This window comes from Paroedura picta, chromosome 6, assembly GCF_049243985.1.
Source record: "Paroedura picta isolate Pp20150507F chromosome 6, Ppicta_v3.0, whole genome shotgun sequence".
NCBI classification, from domain to species: Eukaryota; Metazoa; Chordata; class Lepidosauria; order Squamata; family Gekkonidae; genus Paroedura; species Paroedura picta.
This window is the reverse complement of record NC_135374.1, coordinates 58,383,275-58,405,909: the sequence shown is the minus strand read 5'-3', so window position 1 is coordinate 58,405,909 and position 22,635 is coordinate 58,383,275. Positions and strand designations below refer to the sequence as shown.

At 41.4% G+C, this 22,635-nt stretch overlaps 2 protein-coding genes and 1 long non-coding RNA gene across 3 annotated transcripts in view; 1 reads left to right on the top strand and 2 right to left on the bottom strand.

The window, feature by feature from the left end:
- The window catches only part of LOC143839913 (uncharacterized), a 34,465-nt gene extending 30,938 nt beyond the window's left edge, over positions 1 to 3,527 (bottom strand). Inside the window, exon 1 of the long non-coding RNA XR_013231934.1 lies at positions 3,424 to 3,527. This is a non-coding gene — a long non-coding RNA (uncharacterized LOC143839913). The remainder of the gene's footprint in view (positions 1 to 3,423) is intronic.
- A 138-nt stretch (positions 3,528 to 3,665) lies between these two features.
- On the top strand, positions 3,666 to 17,621 carry DONSON (DNA replication fork stabilization factor DONSON). The gene is made up of 10 exons (XM_077342623.1): positions 3,666 to 4,057; positions 4,811 to 4,888; positions 6,172 to 6,372; positions 9,621 to 9,799; positions 11,162 to 11,340; positions 11,437 to 11,557; positions 12,235 to 12,342; positions 15,143 to 15,341; positions 16,426 to 16,638; positions 17,250 to 17,621. Exons 1-10 carry the CDS (start codon positions 3,761 to 3,763, stop codon positions 17,379 to 17,381), a joined length of 1,707 nt encoding a protein of 568 aa, XP_077198738.1. The 5' UTR covers positions 3,666 to 3,760; the 3' UTR covers positions 17,382 to 17,621.
- Positions 17,622 to 19,598: 1,977 nt separating this feature from the next.
- The window catches only part of SON (SON DNA and RNA binding protein), a 39,565-nt gene continuing 36,528 nt past the window's right edge, over positions 19,599 to 22,635 (bottom strand). Inside the window, exon 12 of the mRNA XM_077342604.1 lies at positions 19,599 to 20,953. Within this exon, the coding sequence (XP_077198719.1) occupies positions 20,795 to 20,953 (159 nt within the window). The 3' untranslated portion in view covers positions 19,599 to 20,794. The remainder of the gene's footprint in view (positions 20,954 to 22,635) is intronic.

The following is a 22,635-nucleotide window of genomic DNA, read 5'->3' as shown; positions in this document are numbered from 1 at the left end:
ACCTTTTATTGGGTACAGCTGATTCTTGCAGACTGTTAGGGAGCCTAGGGATTATACAAGACCAAGAGTTACTGATGGAGAAGCAAGCTAATGGAGTGGGGAGTGGGATTTTCTATCAGGAGGAAAAACCCTCTTTTTACTTAAGGTGCCATTTTCTGGGCTAAACTATCTTGACTTGGCCAATCTGACCACATGTATCTATACTGAGGTTACATCATGCTAGATGTATGATCATACAAACATTTTACATACTCTTGTATATAATGATTGGCATTAAATGAATGCAAAGACCAGGCTTTCTCAACCAGGGTTTCCCAAATAGGTGGGAATGAATTAATTTTTATATATATTTTTAATTTGTTAATAATACGCCCATGTATACTTATGTTGACCCCCTCCCAAAATGGCCAATGATAGGCCTGTAGGGGATAGGAAGGGGGTAGCACTTGGCGGGCATGTACACAACTATATTTTCCAACCATATTCTGCACCATGTTGCTACTTGTGGGGTTTCTTGAAGCCTGAAGGATGCTTCAGGGATTTCTCAGTGGTAAAGTCTGGCATATATTATAACAAGTTCAAACAGATACATCACATCTTTTCGTTCCGTCTACATTAGGATTATCCTTCTGACCTGCCTGGCTGACAATTTCATTTATCAAATGGTAGATGAACCCATAAGAGGTTCAGCCATACTGGATTTAATACTGACCAACAGGCAAGAGTTGGTGGATGAGGTGAAGGAGGTGGGGACCCTAGGGGGAAGTGACCATGTCCTCATAGAATTCCTTTTGAGATTGGGAGGCAAGGAAGCTTGTAGCCAGACGCGGATGTTGGATTTTCGTAGGGCAAACTTTAATAAACTCAGAGACATGAGTGTCATACCATGGACGAGGATGCTGGAAGGGAAGGGAGCATGTGAAGGGTGGGCGCTACTCAAACAAGAGTATTGCATACGCAATCAATGACTATCCCAGAAAGACGAAAACACTGCAGGAGCTCTAAGAAGCATATTTGGATGAACAGAGAACTTCAAGAGGAACTAAGAAAGAAAAGGAAAATGTTCAGGAAATGGAGGGAAGGACAGAGCTCTAAAGAAGAGTACCTACAGGTTACTAGGCACTGTAGATCAATCATCAGAAAGGCCAAAGCTGAGAGTGAGCTAAGATTGGCCAGGGAAGCCCATTGTAACAAGAAAAGATTTTTCAGTTATGTGAGGAGCAAACAAAGTAAAGGAGGCAATAGGCCCACTGTTGGGTGTGGATGGACAAACTCTATCGGAAGATGCAGAGAAAGCAGAAAGGCTTAGTGCCTATTTTACATCTGTTTTTTCCCACAGGTCAAAGTGTTTAGGCACATCCAGAGATGGCCGTAGCCAAAGGTTAGTGTCTGGGTGGCAGGTTAACATGGATAGAGAGGTTGTCGAGAGGCATTTAGCTGCACTGGATGAGTTCAAATCCCCTGGTCCGGATGAAATGCACCCGAGAGTACTCAAAGAACTTTCCAGAGAACTTGCACAGCCCTTGTCCATCATCTTCAGAACCTCTTTAAGGACTGGAGATGTCCCGGAGGACTGGAAGAGAGCAAACGTTATTCCGATCTTCAAAAAAGGGAGGAAGGATGACCTGGGAAACTACAGACCAGTGAGTCTGACCTCTGTTGTGGGGAAGATAATGGAGCAGATATTAAAGGGAGCGATCTGCAAACATCTGGTGGACAATTTGGTGATCCAAGGAAGTCAGCATGGATTTGTCTCCAACAGGTCCTGCCAGACCAACCTAGTTTCCTTTTTTGACCAAGTAACAGGTTTGCTGGATCGGGGAAATTCGGTTGATATCATTTACTTGGATTTTAGTAAAGCTTTTGACAAGGTTCCCCATGATGTTCTGATGGATAAGTTGAAGGACTGCAATCTGGATTTTCAGATAGGTGGATAGAGAATTGGTTAGAGAACTGCAAAGAGTTGTTGTCAATGGTGTTTCATCAGACTGGAGAGAGGTGAGTAGCAGGGTACTTCAGGGCTTGGTGCTCGGCCCTGTACTTTTTAACATATTTATTAATGATCTAGATGAGGGGGTGGACTACTCATCAAGTTTGCAGATGACACCAAATTTCTTAATTGCCAATCAGCACTGCCCAATTAAAACAATCTAGAACCACTGCAGTAGGTTCTAACATCTTAAAAGGACTACTGATCAAGTTTGCAGACGACACCAAATTGGGAGGACTGGAGAAGATAGAGACAGAGTTCAATGAAATCTGAACACAATGGAAAAATGGGCAAATAAGAACAAGATGCAATTTAATAAAGATAAGTGTAAAGTTCTGCATCTGGGTCAGAAAAATGAAAAGCATGCCTACTGGATGGGGTATCCGCTTCTAGGTAACACTGCGTGTGAACGAGACCTTGGGGTACTTGTGGATTGTAAACTAAACATGAGCAGGCAGTGTGATGCAGCGGTAAAAAAGGCAAATGCCATTTTGGGCTGTATCAACAGGGGCATCACATCAAAATCACAAGATGTCATAGTCCCATTGTATACAGCACTGGTCAGACCACACCTGGAGTACTGTGTGCAGTTCTGAAGGCCTCACTTCAAGAAGGACGTAGATAAAATTGAAAGGGTACAGAGGAGAGCGACGAAGATGATCTGGGGCCAAGGGACCAAGCCCTATGAAGATAGGTTGAGGGACTTGGGAATGTTCAGCCTGGAGAAAAGGAGGTTGAGAGGGGACATGATAGCCCTCTTTAAGTATGTGAAAGGTTGTCACGTGGAGGAGGGCAGGATGCTGTTTCTGTTGGCTGCGGAGGAGAGGCCACGCAGTAATGGGTTTAAACTTCAAGTACAACGATATAGGCTAGATATCAGGAAAAAAAATTTCAGTCAGAGTAGTTCAGCAGTGGAATAGGCTGCCTAAGGAGGTGGTGAGCTCCCCCTCACTGGCAGTCTTCAAGCAAAGGTTGGATACACACTTTTCTTGGATGCTTTAGGATGCTTAGGGCTAATCCTGCGTTGAGCAGGGGGTTGGACTAGATGGCCTGTATGGCCCCTTCCAACGCTATGATTTGTGTTCCAACTTTGTCTTCATAGACCATAAAACAACAGTACTGTCGCTTTTTTAGTAGATTGAGGTGGCTGGCCATGTTGGCCTTAAGTAGCAGAATAAAGTTCGAGTCCTGGGGTACCTTTAAGACCAACCAAGTTATATTCAAAGTATAAGCTTTCGTGTGCGCACATACTTCTTTGGATTTATTAAAACAGAACTAAAGGTTGATGAATTCTGTTTCAATGTATCTGAAGAGAAGTGCGTGCATGCAAAAGTTCAGACCTAGAATAAAACTTTGTTGGGTCTTCAAGGTGCCACTGGACCTAAAGTATAAATTAGTAGTGTTGGCGTTTCGGTGGAATTCTGCCAACTCACCGGGTCCCGGTTGGGGCTCACCGCGAACACAAGCCACGAGTAGGAGGTGGGGGGCGAGCGGCCATGTAAGCAAAGAGGAAACCAGTCTGCACACCCGCGGGGAAGACAAGAGGCTGGGGGCCGCTGCGCGCGCGCCCTCCTGCGCCACTCCCGCGCAATTTCAAGGCGGGCTCCGGAGCAGCGCGGGGAGCAAAGCTCGGCGGGGATTGGCTGGCTGGCGCGCGGGCAAGCAGAAAGTGCAGGGCGGAGCCTTTGCCTTTCCGCGCCAAATCCGCTTCCAAGGCTCCGGCTGGTGGGAGAAAGTTGCTTCTCGGGGGGCTTCCGCGCCGCCATCGCCATGTGCTCGGTGGTCCCCGACTACTCGCCCGGCTTTAAGAAGCCCCCGCGGACGCTGCGCCTGAAGCGGAAAAGGCAGCCAGCCCCTTCCTGCGGGCAGCCCCCCACTGCGGCCGTCGCCAGCCCCTTCGGAGACCCCGCTCTCTTCCCGCGGCCCTTCCCCGGAGTCCGGAGGCGCAACCCCTTTTCGAGCCTGGAGAATACTCCGCGCCCGCCGCTGCTACAAGGGCCCCGCCAGTGCCGCTCTCCGGCGCAGAGCGGGCTGCAGAAGGAGCCGCCAGCCGCTGGGGAAGGAGAGGTAACGGGCGGCCCCGGGAACCCCTGCAAAGCTCTTTCCCTGTTTTCCCTCCGCCCCTTGTCATTTCCCTGCCAGGAGGGTACCTGTTGATATCACCTAGCTATATAGAAAATGCTTCAAGTCGAATTAGAAGGGAAAGGGATAGGGCAACAATTTAAGCCCCAACAACAAAATGCCTTTCACCAGTCATTTGGTAATTATCAAAAATGCTAAACATTTTTCAACAGCACCTTCCTAAGGCTATAAATCATTTATGTGGCTTCATCTTAAAGGAATCTACTTGTATAATGCAGGGGTAGTCAAACTGCGGCCCTCCAGATGTCCATGGACTACAATTCCCAGAAGCCCCTGCCAGCTTCTGGGAATTGTAGTTCATGGACATCTGGAGGGCCGCAGTTTGACTACCCCTGGTATAATGTATTGAATTGAAAGAGTTACTGACATATTTAAAACAATCTATTCATTCTAGGTTGACTATTAAGTTTTTTCCTTTACTGGAAAAAAAAAACACTGGCCGTGATCATATTAAAAATAAAAAGCCCTTTTGAGTTCTCTTGGTGTTGATGGAGATTTCTGCAGAGTTAATTCTTAATGAAATGAGAATCAAAGTGCTTCACTTTGGCTAGATTGGGCCCCTGCTAATTAAAATAGTTTCAACAAATACAGATCTGGTAAATATTGAATTAAATGATAAATAGTGTCGTGACTGAAGTAGTATAAGAATTACCGATGCCTTTACAATTTTTTTTCTAGTTCTTAAATGGTTTTCAAGAAGACAAGACCATTGGGAAAGAAGAATTGTATGAAACATCAGCTCCATCTTTAATCAGTGTAAGCATCTATACAACTGTTAGATGTCTAAAGAGGTTTGATTTTTTTTGTCTCATGAAGCTTTATCTTAGCCACACGGTGCTGTATGTGCAGGAATCGTCTTCTATGCAAAATTGCTATGGGCAGAGAGCTGCATTCATGAATCACTCTGCATACCTAAAGATGTGTCTATGGCTCCAGCTGGATCCAATGTTCTTTGTGTCAAAGCATGAGACCATAATTTATCAGTGTGTAACTTTTGCTTGGTCAGCCTTTTGCAACTTTTTTACTATTGAGAAAACTCTGAAACATACTTCAGGCTTCGAGAAACCCCAGAAGTGGCATGATTGTGCAGTTGGGAAGCAGAGCTGTGGACACGCCCATCTGGAGCTCCTCCCTCTCCTCCACCCTCCAGGCCGTCATTGGCGATTGAGGGGTTGACATGATTATATATACTTGATAAATGTATAATATATTTTAAAAAATATTTAAAAATCAATTAACTCCCACCCTTTAGGGGGAACCCTTCCATGGGCATCAAGAAACACCCTGGTTGAGAAAGTCTGTGCCAGGTAAACTTGTTGTCACTTATGCTTTTATGGTACATGGGCAGAGAGAATAGTTGGGAGCTAAATAGGGGATCATGCTCATTGGGCAGCAGTAGAAGAAGAGAGGGAATAGCTTATATGAATACTGATACACACAGTGTTCGACCATTTCAGTGATATTTTCTTATTTTTTCTGATCCATTTTTCTAGTGCAGAGGATCTCATTCTTCCTAACACTGCGACCCTTTAATACAGTTCATCATGCTGTGGTGACCCTCAACCATATAATTATGCAAGTGTTCTTTCACAGAAATTAAACTGAAACTAACCTATGACGTGAAGATCCATTGTTCATGATTGTATATAAATTGTAAATAAATTGGTGGGTGCCTTCAGAAGGAGCAGCAACAGTGGCGGCACTCCCCCCCCCCCTTCCAAGCTGCTCACCTAACCATGAGCCCTACGAAAGGGTCGTCTGACCCCCAAAGGGGTCCCAACCCCCAGATTGAGAAACTTCTGTTATAGTGGAAGGTCTTCCTGTCCACCACTGGGGAAAGATCTAAGCAGCAGCCCTTGTTCTGCCTGCTGTTTTAGTAAGCTAGACCTATGAAATGATTCTTCTTCTTTCTAGATTTCAAACTTTCATTAAAAGCTAATGCTATTGCTGCAAATGTTATGTCTACTCTGTTCTTTCTAAATATTTAACTGGTAACATTAATAAAACAGCTGCTTTGTTGCAACGTTGTGTTTTGCAAGGACCTACAACAGACCACTTCACACAGTGAAGCTTCTTCACCAAGTTACGAGTTTCCTGCAGATTGGAGTATTAAAACTCGCCTTCTCTTCAAATCTCCTCATTCATTTTCATGGGCAGATCATTTAAAAGCTCAAGAAGAATCTCAAGGATTTGCCCAACATTGTAGAGCCACATCAATAAACTTACCCCAAAGTATTCAGGTAACTTATTCTATTGTGGATTGTAAAGACTGAGATCCCATCTAAATTGAGATAGAAACAAAGGATATTTGTGCAGTTTATGTAATAAATGATGCATGTTTGCAAAGCTGAATGTCGTAAATATGAACAATCTGACAATTTCCTGAGTCTTTGCTTCCCTGTTTTTAGTACTATTTATTGAACAAGATTATATTTATAGAAAGAAGCTTGATTCCTTTATTAGACTACCATGCTTAAGGACGAATACTTTTAAAATTGTAGATATGGAATAGGTGATCTAAAATTCTGAAATCAGTGCTTGATCATGCTGAATTTAGTCAAAATAGAATATTGAATCTCAGCCTGGTTTGTGTATCTAGTGTATGCTCTGATATCCACCTTTGTTATCATAAGGGTCATGTTTTTTCTTTTCTGTCTTAAGTGACTGGTGAATCTTTATGAGTGGCAGGCATGGATTTGAATAACTGATGGTGTCCTTTTTCCAGGACCTGTCATTTTTCAGGGAACTAGCCAGTATTCCTTCGCCCCAGTATGCTTTGGTGGAGCACAAAATGTTCTATGCTAGGTACAGCACCATTTATTTATTAAATTTGTATGCTACCCTCCCCTAAGGCTCAGGACTCCTTTTTTTCCCCCACTGTTTTTGCCAGTGAGGCAGAGGGAAATCTGCGTGTATGATTTCTCACTCATCCTTTCTCTCTCTGCTTACATCAGTAGCCACACAACCACTCAAGCAATGTTAGATATTGTAACTTAGTATGCAAGAGGATCTTGGAATGAAAGGGTTAAGAGAATTCGCTTACTCAAGTACACTTGGCCCCACTCATTAGTTAGATATTGAGCCAATGTGGCCATTGTTTGTCTTCTGTTTTATAAGACCTCTCTTTTTCTCTCTTATTTGAGCTCAGAGCTGTAGCAAGTTAACCTTCTCTGAAGTTAATCTGTTCACAATAAATTAAATTACTTACATGAATATGTCATGTAAGATAAAATGCGCTTCTATTTTTGTACATAAAAATTTCTTTCTCTTACCATTGAAGTCGGATCATTTTTGTAATTTATTTAAGCATCATTTTTCCCTTAAGCAGGAAACATGGTGGATTGGGGATACTGTGTAAAGCAGGGGTAGTCAAACCGCGGCCCTCCAGATGTCCGTGGACTACAATTCCCAGGAGCCCCTGCCAGCGAATGCTGGCAGGGGCTCCTGGGAATTGTAGTCCACGGACATCTGGAGGGCCGCAGTTTGACTACCCCTGGTGTAAAGCTTCTGTGTTTCCAAGGTGATGGATGGATGGATAGATGGATGGATGGATAGATATGAATGGTATTGGGTTAAGTGTGTGTGCTTACACACACACATTTAATACTTTTAATACTTATGGCTTGAGGAACAGATAGAGCCTATATGAATGCTTGTGTTTTGTGAACTACTTTATACCCACCCTCCTCCTTGGCCTGCGAAATGTCTGTAGTCTGGAATGAGCAGTTGGGTACCCTGAGTGCATTCTTTTACCACAGACTGCAATCTTTAGAAAGAAAAAAAATCTTTATTTACCCAAATATAGTCTCCGTTCATGGGAATACAACGGAATGGAAAATACTGCAGAGTGCTACAGAAAGGTATAACACTAAGTTGTAAAGTCAGTGGAGTTACCTTGGTGTTCTCTCCCTTAGAATTTTGAAAGTAGAGGCTGATAAGGGCAGACTTCACTCAGCTTGCTTGCCTTGGTCCTTGGTTGGTACACCTCTAACATGAGATATCCAAAACTATTAACGTTCATGACCAGACTGGGAAGGTTTCATTTTAACTTATTATGGAACTGGAAGTGTAGCTTTCACTACCTTTTTGACAATATACTGGCGTGTTCCAAAATCAGGATATCCAAATAGCCGTCAGTCTTGCCACTTTCTGGTAATGGTCATCTGCATTCTCCATAATGGAGACTCTTCTCAGCATAATATCTCAGGAGCTGATCAATTTCCCAGGAAAGTACATTTTCCTAGAGATCAGGGCCTCAATGGAGTTTTTAATTTACTTATGTATTATATTTATATACCACCCTCCCTGAAGGCTCAGGGCAGTTTATATGAAACAGGAATGGTAGAGGTAACTCAGTTTGTAATAATAATGTGGTGATAACAATAACAATGACACAGTGAAAACAATAAACATTGTAGAATGGTAGAATACTAGAGAACATTAATCAACTCATACTGAAGGCTAAGTGGGTTGGGCGGATCTGTAGTGATTGTCATTAGAGGGAGGCTTGTCGGCCAATGGGAAGTGGTTCAGATCGACTTCAGCCAAATGTCTGGTTGCGGAGGAGCTCTCTTTTGCAGGCCGTGCAGAACCGTTCAAGTTCTGTCAAGGCCCTGATCTCTGGGAGCTTGTTCCACCAGGTGGGGGGCCAGGACAGAGAATGCTATGGCCCTGGCTGAGGTAAAGCAGGTTTTCTTGGGGCCAGGGACCACCTTTCATCTCCTTTTTTATAACATTGAATTAAGAAGTAGCTTTGTCAACTGAAAAGCTGACATTGTTTTTGTGACTAAACTGTTATAATTTCAGATCTAAGAAGTTTTTAAAACTGACATTATGCTACTTTTTGAGATACGACTAAATCTAAGTGTAACAACCCTATTATTTTATAACAATGAAGTTTTCATTTATAGGAATTATAGCAAGGATAGAAAAACTTGCTTTGTTTTTTCAGCTTCAAGGGACTGGTCTATAACTTTTGAGCTTTGTATAAGCTTTAAAGGACTATGGTGTGTCATAAGTGTGTATGGCGTACTGATATTTTAAAATGGAGTGAAATATAAGGCTTCCAATTAAAGTCACAATTTATATTAAGCAGTGGATCAAATCATTCTAAATATGAATTTTTTTAGAGATTCTGTAGATGGCCTTTAACCTCTGAAAAACTGAAAAGGGCATAAAATATATGGTTATGTAATAACTTTCAATTGATGCTGGTCTTACAATCGCATTTAGATGGTATAGAAAACTGTACAAAGGGTACAATAAGAAAGGATTTATTATCCTATGAGCCTTTTGGGCTATGAAAAGCTCAGCATTAGAGGAAGATATTGAAATTGTATTTCATATTGTATGTAAAAATAAGATATAAATTCATATATTAAGTAGTTCTGCTCATCCGCCCTGAACTTGCTTCCATTTGTGAATATGCTGTAAACACATGAATTTCTAAATATCTTTCTGCATTTAACTTAACACATTGCAATCTTAGGAACCAAAACTTTCCACAGAACTTCGATGTGCTTTCCAGCAAAGCCTTGTATATTGGATTCATCCCTTCCTGCCTTGGCTACAGCTGTTTCCTCGTATTGGGGCAGACAGGAAAGCCACTGTAAAATATAGTTCTTGGTCCCATGATGAAGCACTGCAGCACATTCTTATGAGTGAATGGTATGTTGAAATGAAGTGCATGTTCTAGCAGCAAGGGGAGGACGAACCATCTTGGGCTCAATAGTAACAGGTTGTGGGAAAGGTTTAGCTCCCTTTGACTCTAGTTTTGGAAGTATTTGGTAATATGTTATACTTATGTAGCACATTTCATAAGTTCAAAGCACAAGTTTAAGAGTTGCTATTATAAAAAACATTCCTGTGACACAGATTGGTGTTATTGGCCTACATAAGATAGTGGCATGTTTATAGCTGCTAGGCAAGTTCATTGCAAAGTCAACATTTGAATCCATGGTTTTCCAATTCATATTTGGTACACCACTTATTTATTCATTTATTTATTATTGTATTTCTTGACCACTGCTCCTGGTCCAGCTGGCTCGCGACAGTTTACAACAATAAAACCTAACGCTCAAGAACTCTCTCTCACTAAGCAATACTCCACAAATAACTCAATGGACAACTTCTGGCCCAGTGCTTCAGGGTAGGTGCTGAGGTGTCCAGGGGAGGGACCCAGTAAATCTTCTTTGTCCTGGCCTCAACCAAACATCTGATGGAAGAGCTCTGTCTTACAGGCCCTATGGAACTCTGATAGCTTTGACAGGGCCCTTGGCTTTTCTAGGAGTTCATGACACCAGATGGGGGCCAGGACTGAAAAGGCCTCGGCCCTGGTCAAGGCCAGGCATATTTTGCATGGGCCCCAGATCACCAACCTGTTAAAATTTGTAAAGAGCCCTGCAAGGGGGCATAGGAGTTAGACAGTCCCTCATATATGCTGGACCCAGGCCGCAAAAGGCCTTGAAGGTCAAAACTAAAACCTTGAACTTTATCCAGAATACAACTAGCAACCAATGGCCTCTCCAAGATGCTCCTGTGTACCAGTAGCAGTTTCAAGGTCAAAGACAAGGCCCATGTAGAGAGAGTTAGAGTGGGACCAGGTGGGAAATCTAATTTGGATGTGATCGTTGCATGGATCACTGTGGCTAGGTGATCTGAAGCCACATAGGGTGCTAGTAGCCTCACTTGTAATGTGTATTGTTTTGCACCTTTCCATATAATTACTATTCTAAAAAGTTATGTGTCCGAAGTCCATGTGTCTTCAAAATATACATAATTGAGTTAGGACAGTGCATTTTCTTATCTTAAAGTCCAACGTCTGTTCCTAGACAAAGCTTAATGCTCTTTGTTTTATCTTTTGCGACTGCTTAATTAAATATAGATTTGAGAGCATCACGAGCATTTACTGGATGGTAATGAGTAGCTATGACCTTTGTATTGGTATGTTTTGTCTGTAGATAGCCCTCTTGTTTTGCTGCCTTCAGATATGAGGTTGACCAGTTCTGTATGATGTTTCTTAACCTGCAGGTCACTCAGTTTTACCTCACTTTATAATCTGCTAAGAGCTGGACTGTGTCCCTATTTCTACGTCTGCACTTACCAGTTCACTGTACTGTTCCGTGCAGCCGGGCTTGCTGGAAACGATAAGATCTCTGCATTGATTTCTCCCACAACCAGAGGTTTAAGAGAAGCTATGAAAAACGATGGTAGGAGAGATCTGTTATAACATTGTGATGATTTGTTGAGCCCTCTACCATGTAGCTACCAAATATACTGTTAATTTGTTTTTCTTCTCTTTGCAGGTATTGAATTTAATTTACCTTTCCAAAAAGTTAAAAAAAGAAAATGTAATTCTTCAGAATCCCACTTCGAAACAGGACTTATTAGTGGTTCTGAGACAAATAAGGATGCTGAAACTGATGAGTAAGTAATAAAATGCTCTAAAATTGGCTGTTAAGGTGCTGGATCCAGTGAAGCGCAAGTAGATCTTTCCCACCTCCCCTCAGTCACCTCTGAAGATCTGATGGTCAGCACTTCAGGAGCCCTGCAAACAAAATGCATACAGGTGGTTGTGAACAATTGGGAGGCATTGCTACCACTACTCCTCTTCTATGCAGCCAGAAAAACAGGAAAAAGGAATGACGTCACTCAGTTTCCTCTTCTTAACATAATGTTTGGTTCCCTGCATTCCCATGACTCCTTTTCAAAGCTCAAAGGTACTCCTGGAGGAAAAGGCAGGTGGGAAAGAGTACCCTTGTTCTCTGTCCCTAGAATCCAACCCTTTCTTTTCGTATTGGCATCTCATCCACCTGCAAAAATCCTTTCAAAAGCATATCTACTTGCATAACAACAGTATTAAAAGGTTTGCTAAGATATAGGTGGTATCAATGGAAAAATGCACTTTAAAATTTTTCAGAAATGTAAACTATTTTTAGCGGGTAGGGAATTATTGTGCCATTTCAGGGAATAAGACATTTTCTTGACTACTTTTTCTTCCATTCATCTAACTTCCTGTGGTGCTCATTTGATTTCTTCAGAAATGTCTGTGTTATGAAAACACTCTTTGGTTTGATTCTTACAATGGTATTTTCATTGCTCAGGGAACGAGTGTTAAGTAGTGGTGACGATGATGAAGAGGGATTTTCATGGTTGGAAGAGATGGGTGTTCAAGACAAAATTAAAAAAACAGATGCGATCAATATCAAACTGTATCCTTTTTTGAGGCAACACAGGGATTTTTAGCCATTTTATATGATTTAGCCAAAATCCAAAAACTGGAAGGCCAGCCCATGGGCACTCAGTAAGGCTACTCAATTCATTTGAATTTGAATAGCCTTACCTGAGCGAGCAGAGGCCTGACCTAACCATCCTGGGTGACCTCTCCCCTAAAGTAGAATATGGAAGAGCAGTTAAAGTGACAGCTTCATATTGGGGATTTTAACTTGGTAGTAGCTATGCACTGCATGTACCATGTTCATTAAATTCATAAGGAAATGTTTATGTGCCTGCAAAAATTATAAGACAGTAGGGGAAAGGGGGAAAGCAGAAAAGTAGTTTGTTTCTTCTTTTTCTGACATTTCCTGGTCCCATTGAGCCATTTCCTTCCCTTCTTGCATCACAACATCCCATTATCCTATCTTTCCTTTCTCCCTCTTCATGCTGCTTGATTTATTCTTGTGCTCACTCACACATACATGCACAAACTGCCCAGCCACTGTCAGCAAGAAAAGTGGAGACATTCCAGAGTCACTCCAGTCATGGGGCAAGGAAGCCCTTGATGTGGCCACCAAGTCCATACTCTCTGAACCTGCCACTGAGGATATACCAAGGCAGTGCAAGGAAAGTTGTGCTTGCAAGCCTTGCCCACCATAATTTTGATCTCGTCAATTTTTCTTCTGCTAGTCTTTTCTATTACTGTTCACTCAATCCAGTGGCCTCAAACAGTCTCTGAGAGGTTGTTTAGGCAACTGATGGAAAGCTACCCACATAACGGGATTTCCCCCAACAGTAGGTGGGAAACAAAGCGGATATTGGTCTGGTTTGCCACTGCACTTGTTGGACTCTGTACTTTTGTTAACTTGTAATTTTAGCGGGGGTTTTAGGGGACTTTGTATTTTTATCTTGTAACCCGCCATGAGCCGGCTTCGCAGAGAGTAACGGAAAATAAATCCAAATGATAAAAATTAAAATAACAGGTATCAAAATCACATTCCTGCTTAACATCTTTATCGAATGAAACAGGATCTGTCAGCATTAATGAAGGGCCTAATTTGGGCTGTTGGGTGCTTACAGAGCTAACGAGAAATAAAAGACATTTATGCATATAAATGCATAAATGCATCACTGGCAGTCTTCAAGCAAAGGTTGGATACACACTTTTCTTGGATTTTTTAGGATGCTTAGGGCTGATCATGCGTAGAGCAGGGGGTTGGACTAGATGGCCTGCATGGCCCCTTCCAACTCTATGGTTCTATGATTCTATAGATACGTTTTTCTAATTTTGCCTATATTATTTCTAGGTAGAGTCCTGGAACTGTTGCTAAGATCCATGAAGGCACCACTTAATAATCCCTTATTACTAGTATGTGTATTGATAATAAACTGTAGAACGTGGCAATAATCAATTGCACTCATTCCCCTTCAGAAGCCTAATTGTTCCTTCCTCAGGATTGTCTTGTTTCCTTACTAACCTCTCACACAGCAAAAATGCATATAATTAACCCACAAGTGATAGGGTCAAAATTACAGAAGTCTGATGGGTCTCCTTTCTTGTGTATTGGCACAATGTTTGCATGTTGCCAAATCCTAGGCATAATCCTTGTATTGTCATTAACTTTTAAACAAGTTGGTCCCAAAGCTTCTGTCCATCAAATTGGGTTTGATTTAAATAATTAGTGGGAGACCATTTCAGGGCCAGGAGATTTACCTGACTTCATTTTTATTGAAATTGCAACTTTTTCAACTGAGGCATTAAGTCTGTTACTGCTGAGAAACTCCTGAAACATATTTCAGGTTTTGAGAAACCCCAGAAGTGGTGCAATCTTGGAGAATATAGTTGGGAAGCATAGCTGTATACATGACCACTTGGGGCCCCTTCCCATCCCCTTGGCCCATTGTTGGCCATTTTGGAGTGGGGGGGTCAACGTGACCATATATTATCATTATGGTTGTTAATAATTTAAATTTTTAAACAAATTTTAATGTCTTATCCATGGTTCCTCTTAACCTTCTTTTCCACCTCTGGTTTTGTGCATTCAGAATATTCACAATATATCATAGAATTGGAAGAGGCCATCTAGTCTAACAGGCCATCTAGTCTAACCCCATGCTCAATCCCGGATCAGCCTAAAACCTTGATGAAATACTGCATAATGTGAGAAGTTTGTACTTCAGTCTTTCCTGACAGGAAAAGCAAGCTGTTTACATGTGTATACTTCCATTTGTTGTGGCCCATTTAGAACTGAAGTCAGGGCATTTTCTGCTGAAATAAAGCCTCTCTGCTAGTGGAGGCTCTCCCTGTAGCCCAATGAGATTCTCAAAATGCTGTTCTTATAGGACCAGGGATTCTCAGAAATAGAACTGGGGAGGAGGGGGCTACAGGAAGAGGGAACACTTAGCAAATGTTGCCCTCTCACGTTTGTACTGGTGGAAAATGACAGATTTCGCCTATAACACTTGTTGGCAGCATCCTTACGACCAGTTGAGAGGGGAGCATGGTGTAGAAATCAAATTAAAAATAATAGCTGTCTGGAGAAATGTTTGTGACATTTCTGTTCAGAGTTTTTCTTCAAAATTGTGCCATAATATGGCATGTTTCATACTTAACAGATGTCAACCTATTGTATTTGTATCTTCATAGTTGGTTTCAAAAAGAACTTCCATTGCCTTTTCAATGCAAGGATCTTCATTCTGTAATAGCATAAAATTATATAACTATAGAGATAGTGCTTTGACAGTGTTGTATCTACTTCCTTTGTTTTCATGCATTTTTCCTTGACAGCTTTGTAGCTGTAAAGAAAGGAAAGAGGTACAACTAGATCACAAACCTGAATCTGTTGTGCTAGTACAAGGAGCAAACACATTCACTTTACTTAACTTTTTGATGAACTGTAAAAGTTTAGTGGCATCTGCAGGGCCTCAGGCTGGAATTCCTCCTACATTGCTGTCTCCAGTTGCTTTCAGAGGGGCAACAATGCAGACACTCAAGGTAAAAAACCCTCATGTAATTTTTTCCCCTCAATGTTGTGTACACCTGACCCAGTCTGCTTTCAGGGAGAAGAGACCTTACATTAGATCCTATGAATCCCTTCTCCCAGTGGAACGTGCCTCCTTGACTGGAGAAAAGCTAGTAGAAAAGTTTCATAGAATCTAACAGATTAACTTTTATCAACTAGAATCTAATAATATTTATTAGTTTGAATTCCTATTTGATCTAATTTACTGTGGACTCTATCCATAGTTTTAAATTTAATGTTTTATGACTTATATTACCCACCCTAAGCCTTGTGGGAAGGGTGGGAAAGAAAAATAGTCTATTATTATCCTACCACTCTGCTCCGAAAAGTGAAGCCACCTGTCAGGAGAGACTTCTTTATTTTAGCATATTGCAAATAAGTTGGTGATCTTGTATTTACCTTTTACCTACAATGGGAGTACATTTATATGAAACAAAACATTACAGTAATTAGTTCAATGCAAGATTAAGTTTCTTCCCATGTCTGCATAGAAATTACCTTCAGTGGAAAAAAAAATTGGGGGTGGGGTATCTTACATTCAGGGATCCCTTCCTTTTGACTAAATACAGTATAAGCAGCTACCCTGATATGTATCTTGTTACACGAGTCCCAGATCTGGGGGTGGAAATCTTTCTATTGATCCTGTACATTTAGCCACCATTTTTGGTGGCCTGACCAATCCCTATGGTTTTATTTCTCACTGGCATTTAACAGGGTTTTTTTTTGTTTGTTTGTTTTTGCAGAGAATTAGCTTTTGCTATGGGATAAATTTAGAAATTTATCTCACACAACAAGCTACTTGTGTAGTGCCCTGTATTCTCATGTTTTCCATACAGCCCATACATATGCTGTCCATCCTGCAATAGGCATCAGATCTCTGGATTGTAACTACAGCATACCCTTCCATCAGGTTTTTAGGTTATTTTCCTAGTGGCTACAGGTGTTTCCTATTCCCAAATCGGCAGTTTACATTCTTCTGTAAATGAAATTTGTCAAAAATAGATGGCTGATTATTAAATCTGAACTTCTACACTGTATTCAATCTTCTGTTTGCAGGCTCGAAGCATGAATGTGAAAGCACAAATTCACTCGCAGTACAAAGATATATTTAGCTTGGAGATTGTGGGGCCTGTCATGCCTCATTCTTTCCATTCTTTGTCAATGCTTCTCAAAATTGCTCAAAGAGGAACCTTTTCTGCTATGTGTTACACACATGAGCCAACAGCAGTGTTCAATACAGGCACCCACAATGAGAAAAGCATAACAAAAGTAAGTAGCTTCTATCAGAATTCATCTGGAAATCAGGGCAGAGGGAAGAAAATACTAATAAGTCTTTAGCTACTGGGGAGTGTTATTGAGTTATTGGATACTTGTGGACTAAGGTCCAAGCTAGATGTGTTGTGGCCATTTAAAAATGCTGCAAGGACAGTGCTCTTCTGCTACCTTTTCTTGCACCAAAACAGTTGTAACAGTTGTGGGGTGTGTCCATTGGGGTAAGTGATAAGGCATGGGGGTCAAGAGTGCCTCAGCTCACTGTGCTGCAAACCTCCGGGCCCTTGCAGCATTTTTAAATGACTTTAAAATGGTAGCAGCTGCCTCAGGGGCAGTGTAACATTAGTTTGGCCTCAAGAATCCACTACTCCTGAATAAATTATCTGTCATCCCGTGTAATGTAGTGGTTAAGAACTGTGGCTTCTAACCTGGTAAACCAGGTTTGATTCCTCACTCTTCCACATGAAGCCAGTTGGGTGATTTTCAGCCTGTTGATAGTGCCTTCAGGCAGTGAAAAGTGGGGTATAAAAACCAACTTTCCTTCTAAATTAATGCACTAGCAGTGTAAATAAAAGTGTTCTTTCTCTTATGGATGTGAATTTTCACAGGAATCCAAAGACCTTAGTAGGACTGGACTACATCCCAACACCTTGAAGCAACTGGCTCTCTCTTCAACATTAGGGAAGTCTTATATACGGCTCTTAGCAATGAATGATTATATCTACACGTGGAAATCCTAAGTAAACACTTAATAAGTTGCCATTGGCATTCTCAAAACACTCAAATTGTTGTTATGTACATTGAAAACAGCATTGCAGGAAGATCATCTTGTTTATAAAACTGTAAGCCAGTTCTACTGTGGGTTAACTTTTATAGTGAATCAATCAAGCTTGACTATTCTGTGTAGTTTGACACCACTGTCTCTATAAAGCAAACAGCAGCATTTGTATTTATTTTTAATTAAACTTCATAATGAGGAACCTTGTATATTGACTATTTTGTGAAACTTACTGGCTAACCGCAACCTGAGTCTTGACAATTTTAGAGGATTTTATAATGAATTGTAGCTGCTGAGGATCCAAGTACAAGGGGAGACTAGACTTTTAACCCTTCTATTGTGTGAGCTCTTTCCTCCCTGTGTTAACCTTTCAAGCTGCTTTTACCTTGCTGGGGGAAAAGATAGAGGTACCTATAGTTACACAATTCAAAGATCTGCTTGTTCTAGAACCTACAATATGCACTCTCCAGAAAATGAGTCACGATGAATGTCAGGCAACTGCTAACCAGGTGACCCTATGCCACATCTGTAGAACCTTCAGCAATGGGTGGTTTGCAAGGGCCACTGTCATTGCATTCCCTTTGATGGCAGAAAGCAAAAGTTTTGGGTTAATACCTTAAGACAGGTGGTAACCTCCAAAGCAGTGTTTGGACTCAAGAGAGCAATATCACTAATAAATGCATGCATCCAGCACCATCAAGGGGGCCAAGCAAGCAGACAAGCCTTTCTCAACTTTTTACCATTGAGAAATCCCTAAAACATTCTTCAGGCTTCAAGACACCCCAGAAGGGCTGTGATTGTGCGGAATATGATAAGCATAGATGCATATACCCACCTGGGGCCCCTTTCCCACCCCCTCCAAACTCATCATTGGCCATTTTGGGAGTGGGGAGACAGGTCAACACGACCATGTATGGTTATGCCACCCAATAGATCATGAATTCCCAGCCCTTTTGGGAAACTTTCCAAAGTGGCAGCGAATAAGCACAATTATTAAAAAAACACCTGGCTGGGAATGGCAGTGAAGGAATACAATAATAAAGCCTGAGCTAGACCCACCTGTGCACTACCTAGTGTCCTCCGAGCAATCACTAGCTGTGGAAGGGGGCTTTCTTGGAGGCCATTACATCTTCAATACATATTTTGATAATAGTGCTGTCAACCAGTAAGGAGCTGTGCAGCTTCTAACACTGAGGTCAGGAACTCAGCTTCACATCTCAAAAGTAAACTACTATTATCCACTTGGAGCAGCCATTAGGATGACCATGAATCTGCCTCAGGCCTCAGAGCCAGGGGGCCAAATAGTATCAATAGCTAGACTTGTACTGGGAGCCAAGTATCTAAATAGTATGGCAGGTCTTAGGTGCTCAGGCACACAATTTGTCTTGCATAGTACCCAGAACCAAGGCAGGATTGTGTCTATTTCCTCCATAAGAGATGTAAATCCGAAAACCACACAAAAGCACCATGCCCTCCATTTTCCAGGCTAGCTCCCCTAAATTAAAAAAAAAAGAAAAATCTCCGTCATGCCCACCAATCTCTTTTCTGGTACCCGAATGTTTTTAGGGAGTGGCCAGGGCCAGGTAGGGCCTTTGCTCAGCAAAGCTTCTAATTGGCTGTTCGGGTTTTTAAAACATTTGGCAGCAGCTGTCACCACAGCACAAGGGTCTTCACTGTGATACTAGTTAAACTGGCAACCATTTTGTGGTGAGGTCCAATTCCTGCAACAGGCATTTTGTTGTTGCACCCATCATGATGTGCTAATTCCAAAAGTGCCCTCGGGTCCAAAACACTTGGGGACCCTTTACATTTTTTTTTTATTTGGTATGTGAATGTGCTATGAATGAGTCATACTTTGTCATTGAAACATTCCTCTCGGGTAGCTAAGATCTGGAATCACATTAGGAAGGCCTATTTGAGTAGGGAGTAATAGGAATCATACATGTTAGGAATAAAACACACCATTACAAGATACAAAATAAAGTTTCTGTTTTCTAAACAAACTCGCTGCATAAGAACTACTAATGAGACATTGATGGGGTGGCTCAAACACTTATCAAACAGCTGAAGGTGGGGTACAGGCTTACTCCATTTTGTCTATCCCACACAACTTTATTGGCATTCTTCGCACATAATGTCTTAGTTATTGTATACTGCAGTTCAGAAAATGTTCAGTTAATTGTTCTTTCCAGATTTAATCATAACTTTAATCATCTGAAGACCAGATACTAGAAAGCTGACTTGAAATGCACAGAAGTTCTGCTTTAGAAAATTCCAAAACAGAGCATACTAGAAATTGATGGCCCAACTATATCCTATTCAATGTATCATGACATGAAGTTCGTGGGATCCTCTGGCAAGTTTAATCAAACCAACAATATCTGTGTAAATTAAAAACATTCTTCCATTATTTTTAACTCTATTATATCCAGGAATGTTCTTTGGTAATGTACATTTATGCTAAAATATAGCCAAAGGGTTTGACTCAAAATATAAGGAAATCTAGGGGAAATTACAGATGGAAACCAGGTATGATTGGCATGAATCGCCAACTTCTACTTCTTACTGGAGGGAGACAGAATTTTATCATGCACTGTTCATTAGTCAATAAATAAGATAATGAACTTGTGCAACTTTATTAACCAAGGTGAGTACAACATTAGGATCATTTATATTCCTCATCCAATGGCAGATTAAAATTCATAGTAACCACAAGTTTATACAGTCACATCAGGCAGTCTGTTTAAGGGCAACTTGGTGTCTCTTATACTGAAGCATGCAGAGACTTTCTATGGTATCACTCTTATCCATCCTATTCCTGGATATGCGTCCTTCTCATAAGGTTTGAGTATTTTCCTAAAATGGTCAGCTGCAATGGATTACTCTGCTAGACTCCAAGAAGCATAGCAAGGGAAAGGAGAAATGAGCAACATTGTTCACTAAAATAAGGATCTAAAAATCTGTCTAGCACTATCTGCTAGCTACTGTTCTACAGTTAACAGACTATACAGCTTTTGACTACAACAAAAACTTTACCAAAATCAGGAACTGTATCATGGTACAAACAATAAAATTTTACATTCCGTATTCCAAGGAAAGTTGGTTACATTTCCAAACACATTACAGATACCTTCAGAGTTATATATTGATTTTTAGTCATTTAAGAAATAATTACATCACTAACGTTAATAATATAAACATACCAAAACTAAATGTGATTTAAATACATTTTCCATGTACAAAAAGAAAAGACTGAAGGTGTCTGTACAGTTTTTTCTTTACAATGAGCTGCTAATGTATGTACACAGTGACAGGAAGGAAATACCATTTTGCGTAGAATAAAATCATCTCAAAATGTTGATATAAAAACCATAGTTAATTGCGTGAGGCACTCCTGAAGCTAGTGGCATTAGCCAAGAGCTCTTTTGGTACAATTCCCAATGCTTGAAGAGCTACAGTAGCTGCAGTGGCTTTAGCAAGCTTCTTATTAGGACTGGCAAATGTAGGTCTATGTTCAACTCCATTGACCATCACCTGTTTGAGAGGAAGTGGGGAAACACAAATATATAATTATCAGACAACACTTGCTTCTCCTTTCTTAGACAAAACTAACAACAGCTACATCCCTTCATAATACAACTGCAAAAGAAAAATGTGTCCACTTAGCAAGAATTACCATTCTTGATGTCCAAGATAAGGGCAGTCTGTATTTCTGGGAGAAGCATCTCCTTTGGTCACAGGCAGCATCTTAGACTTTTGGTGACTCTAGGAGAGGCTTCCCTCAATGATTCCTGTAGAAACCCCCACTACATGAGTGGTCATATTCATCACAGAACTGCTAGCATTCAACCCTGCTGTAAACTAGACCTTTGCAAATACAACATCATTATTTCCAACAAAGACACTGGGATGAGATTTCCCCATTCGGATGTCAGAAGGGGAACTCCCCTCCTCTGCACTCACAGATGCAGAATCCAGCTCTTCTAACTATTAGGGCTTGGAAGGCAAAGCACCAACTCCTGAAACCTTCTTTTGAATTGTACAGGCTGCACAAGACCCACATTTTCTGTAGCTGCAAGTGCAGTCCTATGGGAAAGCCTAGTTAATGGTGGTTCATCCCATCTATCATGTGTGTGTGCAAGGTGGTGACAGCAGCCAAGGTCTCCCTTTATCAGGGCATAGTGTGCTAAAGAGTGGCCTTTCCCAGTTCTGCTTTGTCCTCCCAGTACACTCAGTACTTCGGTGAGGCCAGTGCCTGCAGAGGCTTCATCACACAACCCAACAGGCCAAAAAAGGGAGGGGAGTTTATCCGTGAGGCCATCACCTGTAGTGTTGCTTCTTCTTAAGAAGCCAGCTTGGTGTAGTGGTTAGGAGCGCCGACTTCTAATCTGGAGAGCCGGGTTTGATTCTCCACTCCTCCACATGCACCCAGCTGGGTGACCTTGGGCTTATCACAAGACTGAGAGAACTGTTCTGACTGAGCAGTAATATCAGGGCTCTTTCAGGCTCACCTAGCTCACAGGATGCCTGTTGTGAGGAAAGGGAAGGTGATTGCAAGTCTTTGAGACTTCTGGTAGAGAAAGGCAGCATATAAGAAGCATCTCCTCTTCTTCTTAAGCACCACTTAAAATTCCCAACTGAACAGGAAATGCATTGTTTGAGGCCTTTATCAACAAGCACTTTATTGCAATATCCTCCATGTTGCAGAGGAGAGAGAAGTGTATTTCTATGAGACTTCCATCTGAGAGCACTATACCCTGCTAGTCACCATATACTATATTGATCCTGCCTATGACCAGAGGAGGCATCTCTCCCCAAAATACAGACTGATTCACCCCCATCACCAGAGAACTGGACGCTGAATGTTGTATGCATTTCAGACTGACTGCTGTCCTAGATAAGTAAAGAATTCTTCCTCCCCTTACCTGATCCGATTAGCTAAAGCCTGTCTGCACAAATCAAAATAAGTTCTTCCAAAAGCCAAAATGAATGTTTCTCAAGGTTGTCTAAATTAAGAACTGGTGAGAAGATAGCTTCCAGTCATCACTGTGTATGGACACCAACCTAGTAGTAGGCAGACACTCATCTAAAAGCAGCAATTTTTTCAGATTATACAGACCAGCTGGTTCTACAACTGTTACAGCTGTGTATCTGATGGTCACACATGGGCATATGGCCTCAAATAGGCATGCATCTGGCACACTCATCTGCTCTCC

Bases quoted from the DNA above. Each gene is read 5' to 3' on its own strand.
- DONSON (XM_077342623.1), top strand. From the start codon at position 3,761: ATGTGCTCGGTGGTCCCCGACTACTCGCCCGGCTTTAAGAAGCCCCCG. The intron at 9,800-11,161 runs GTATGTTGAAAT...CTTAACCTGCAG, and splicing joins CACATTCTTATGAGTGAATG to GTCACTCAGTTTTACCTCAC. The intron at 15,342-16,425 runs GTAAAAAACCCT...TTCTGTTTGCAG, and splicing joins CAACAATGCAGACACTCAAG to GCTCGAAGCATGAATGTGAA.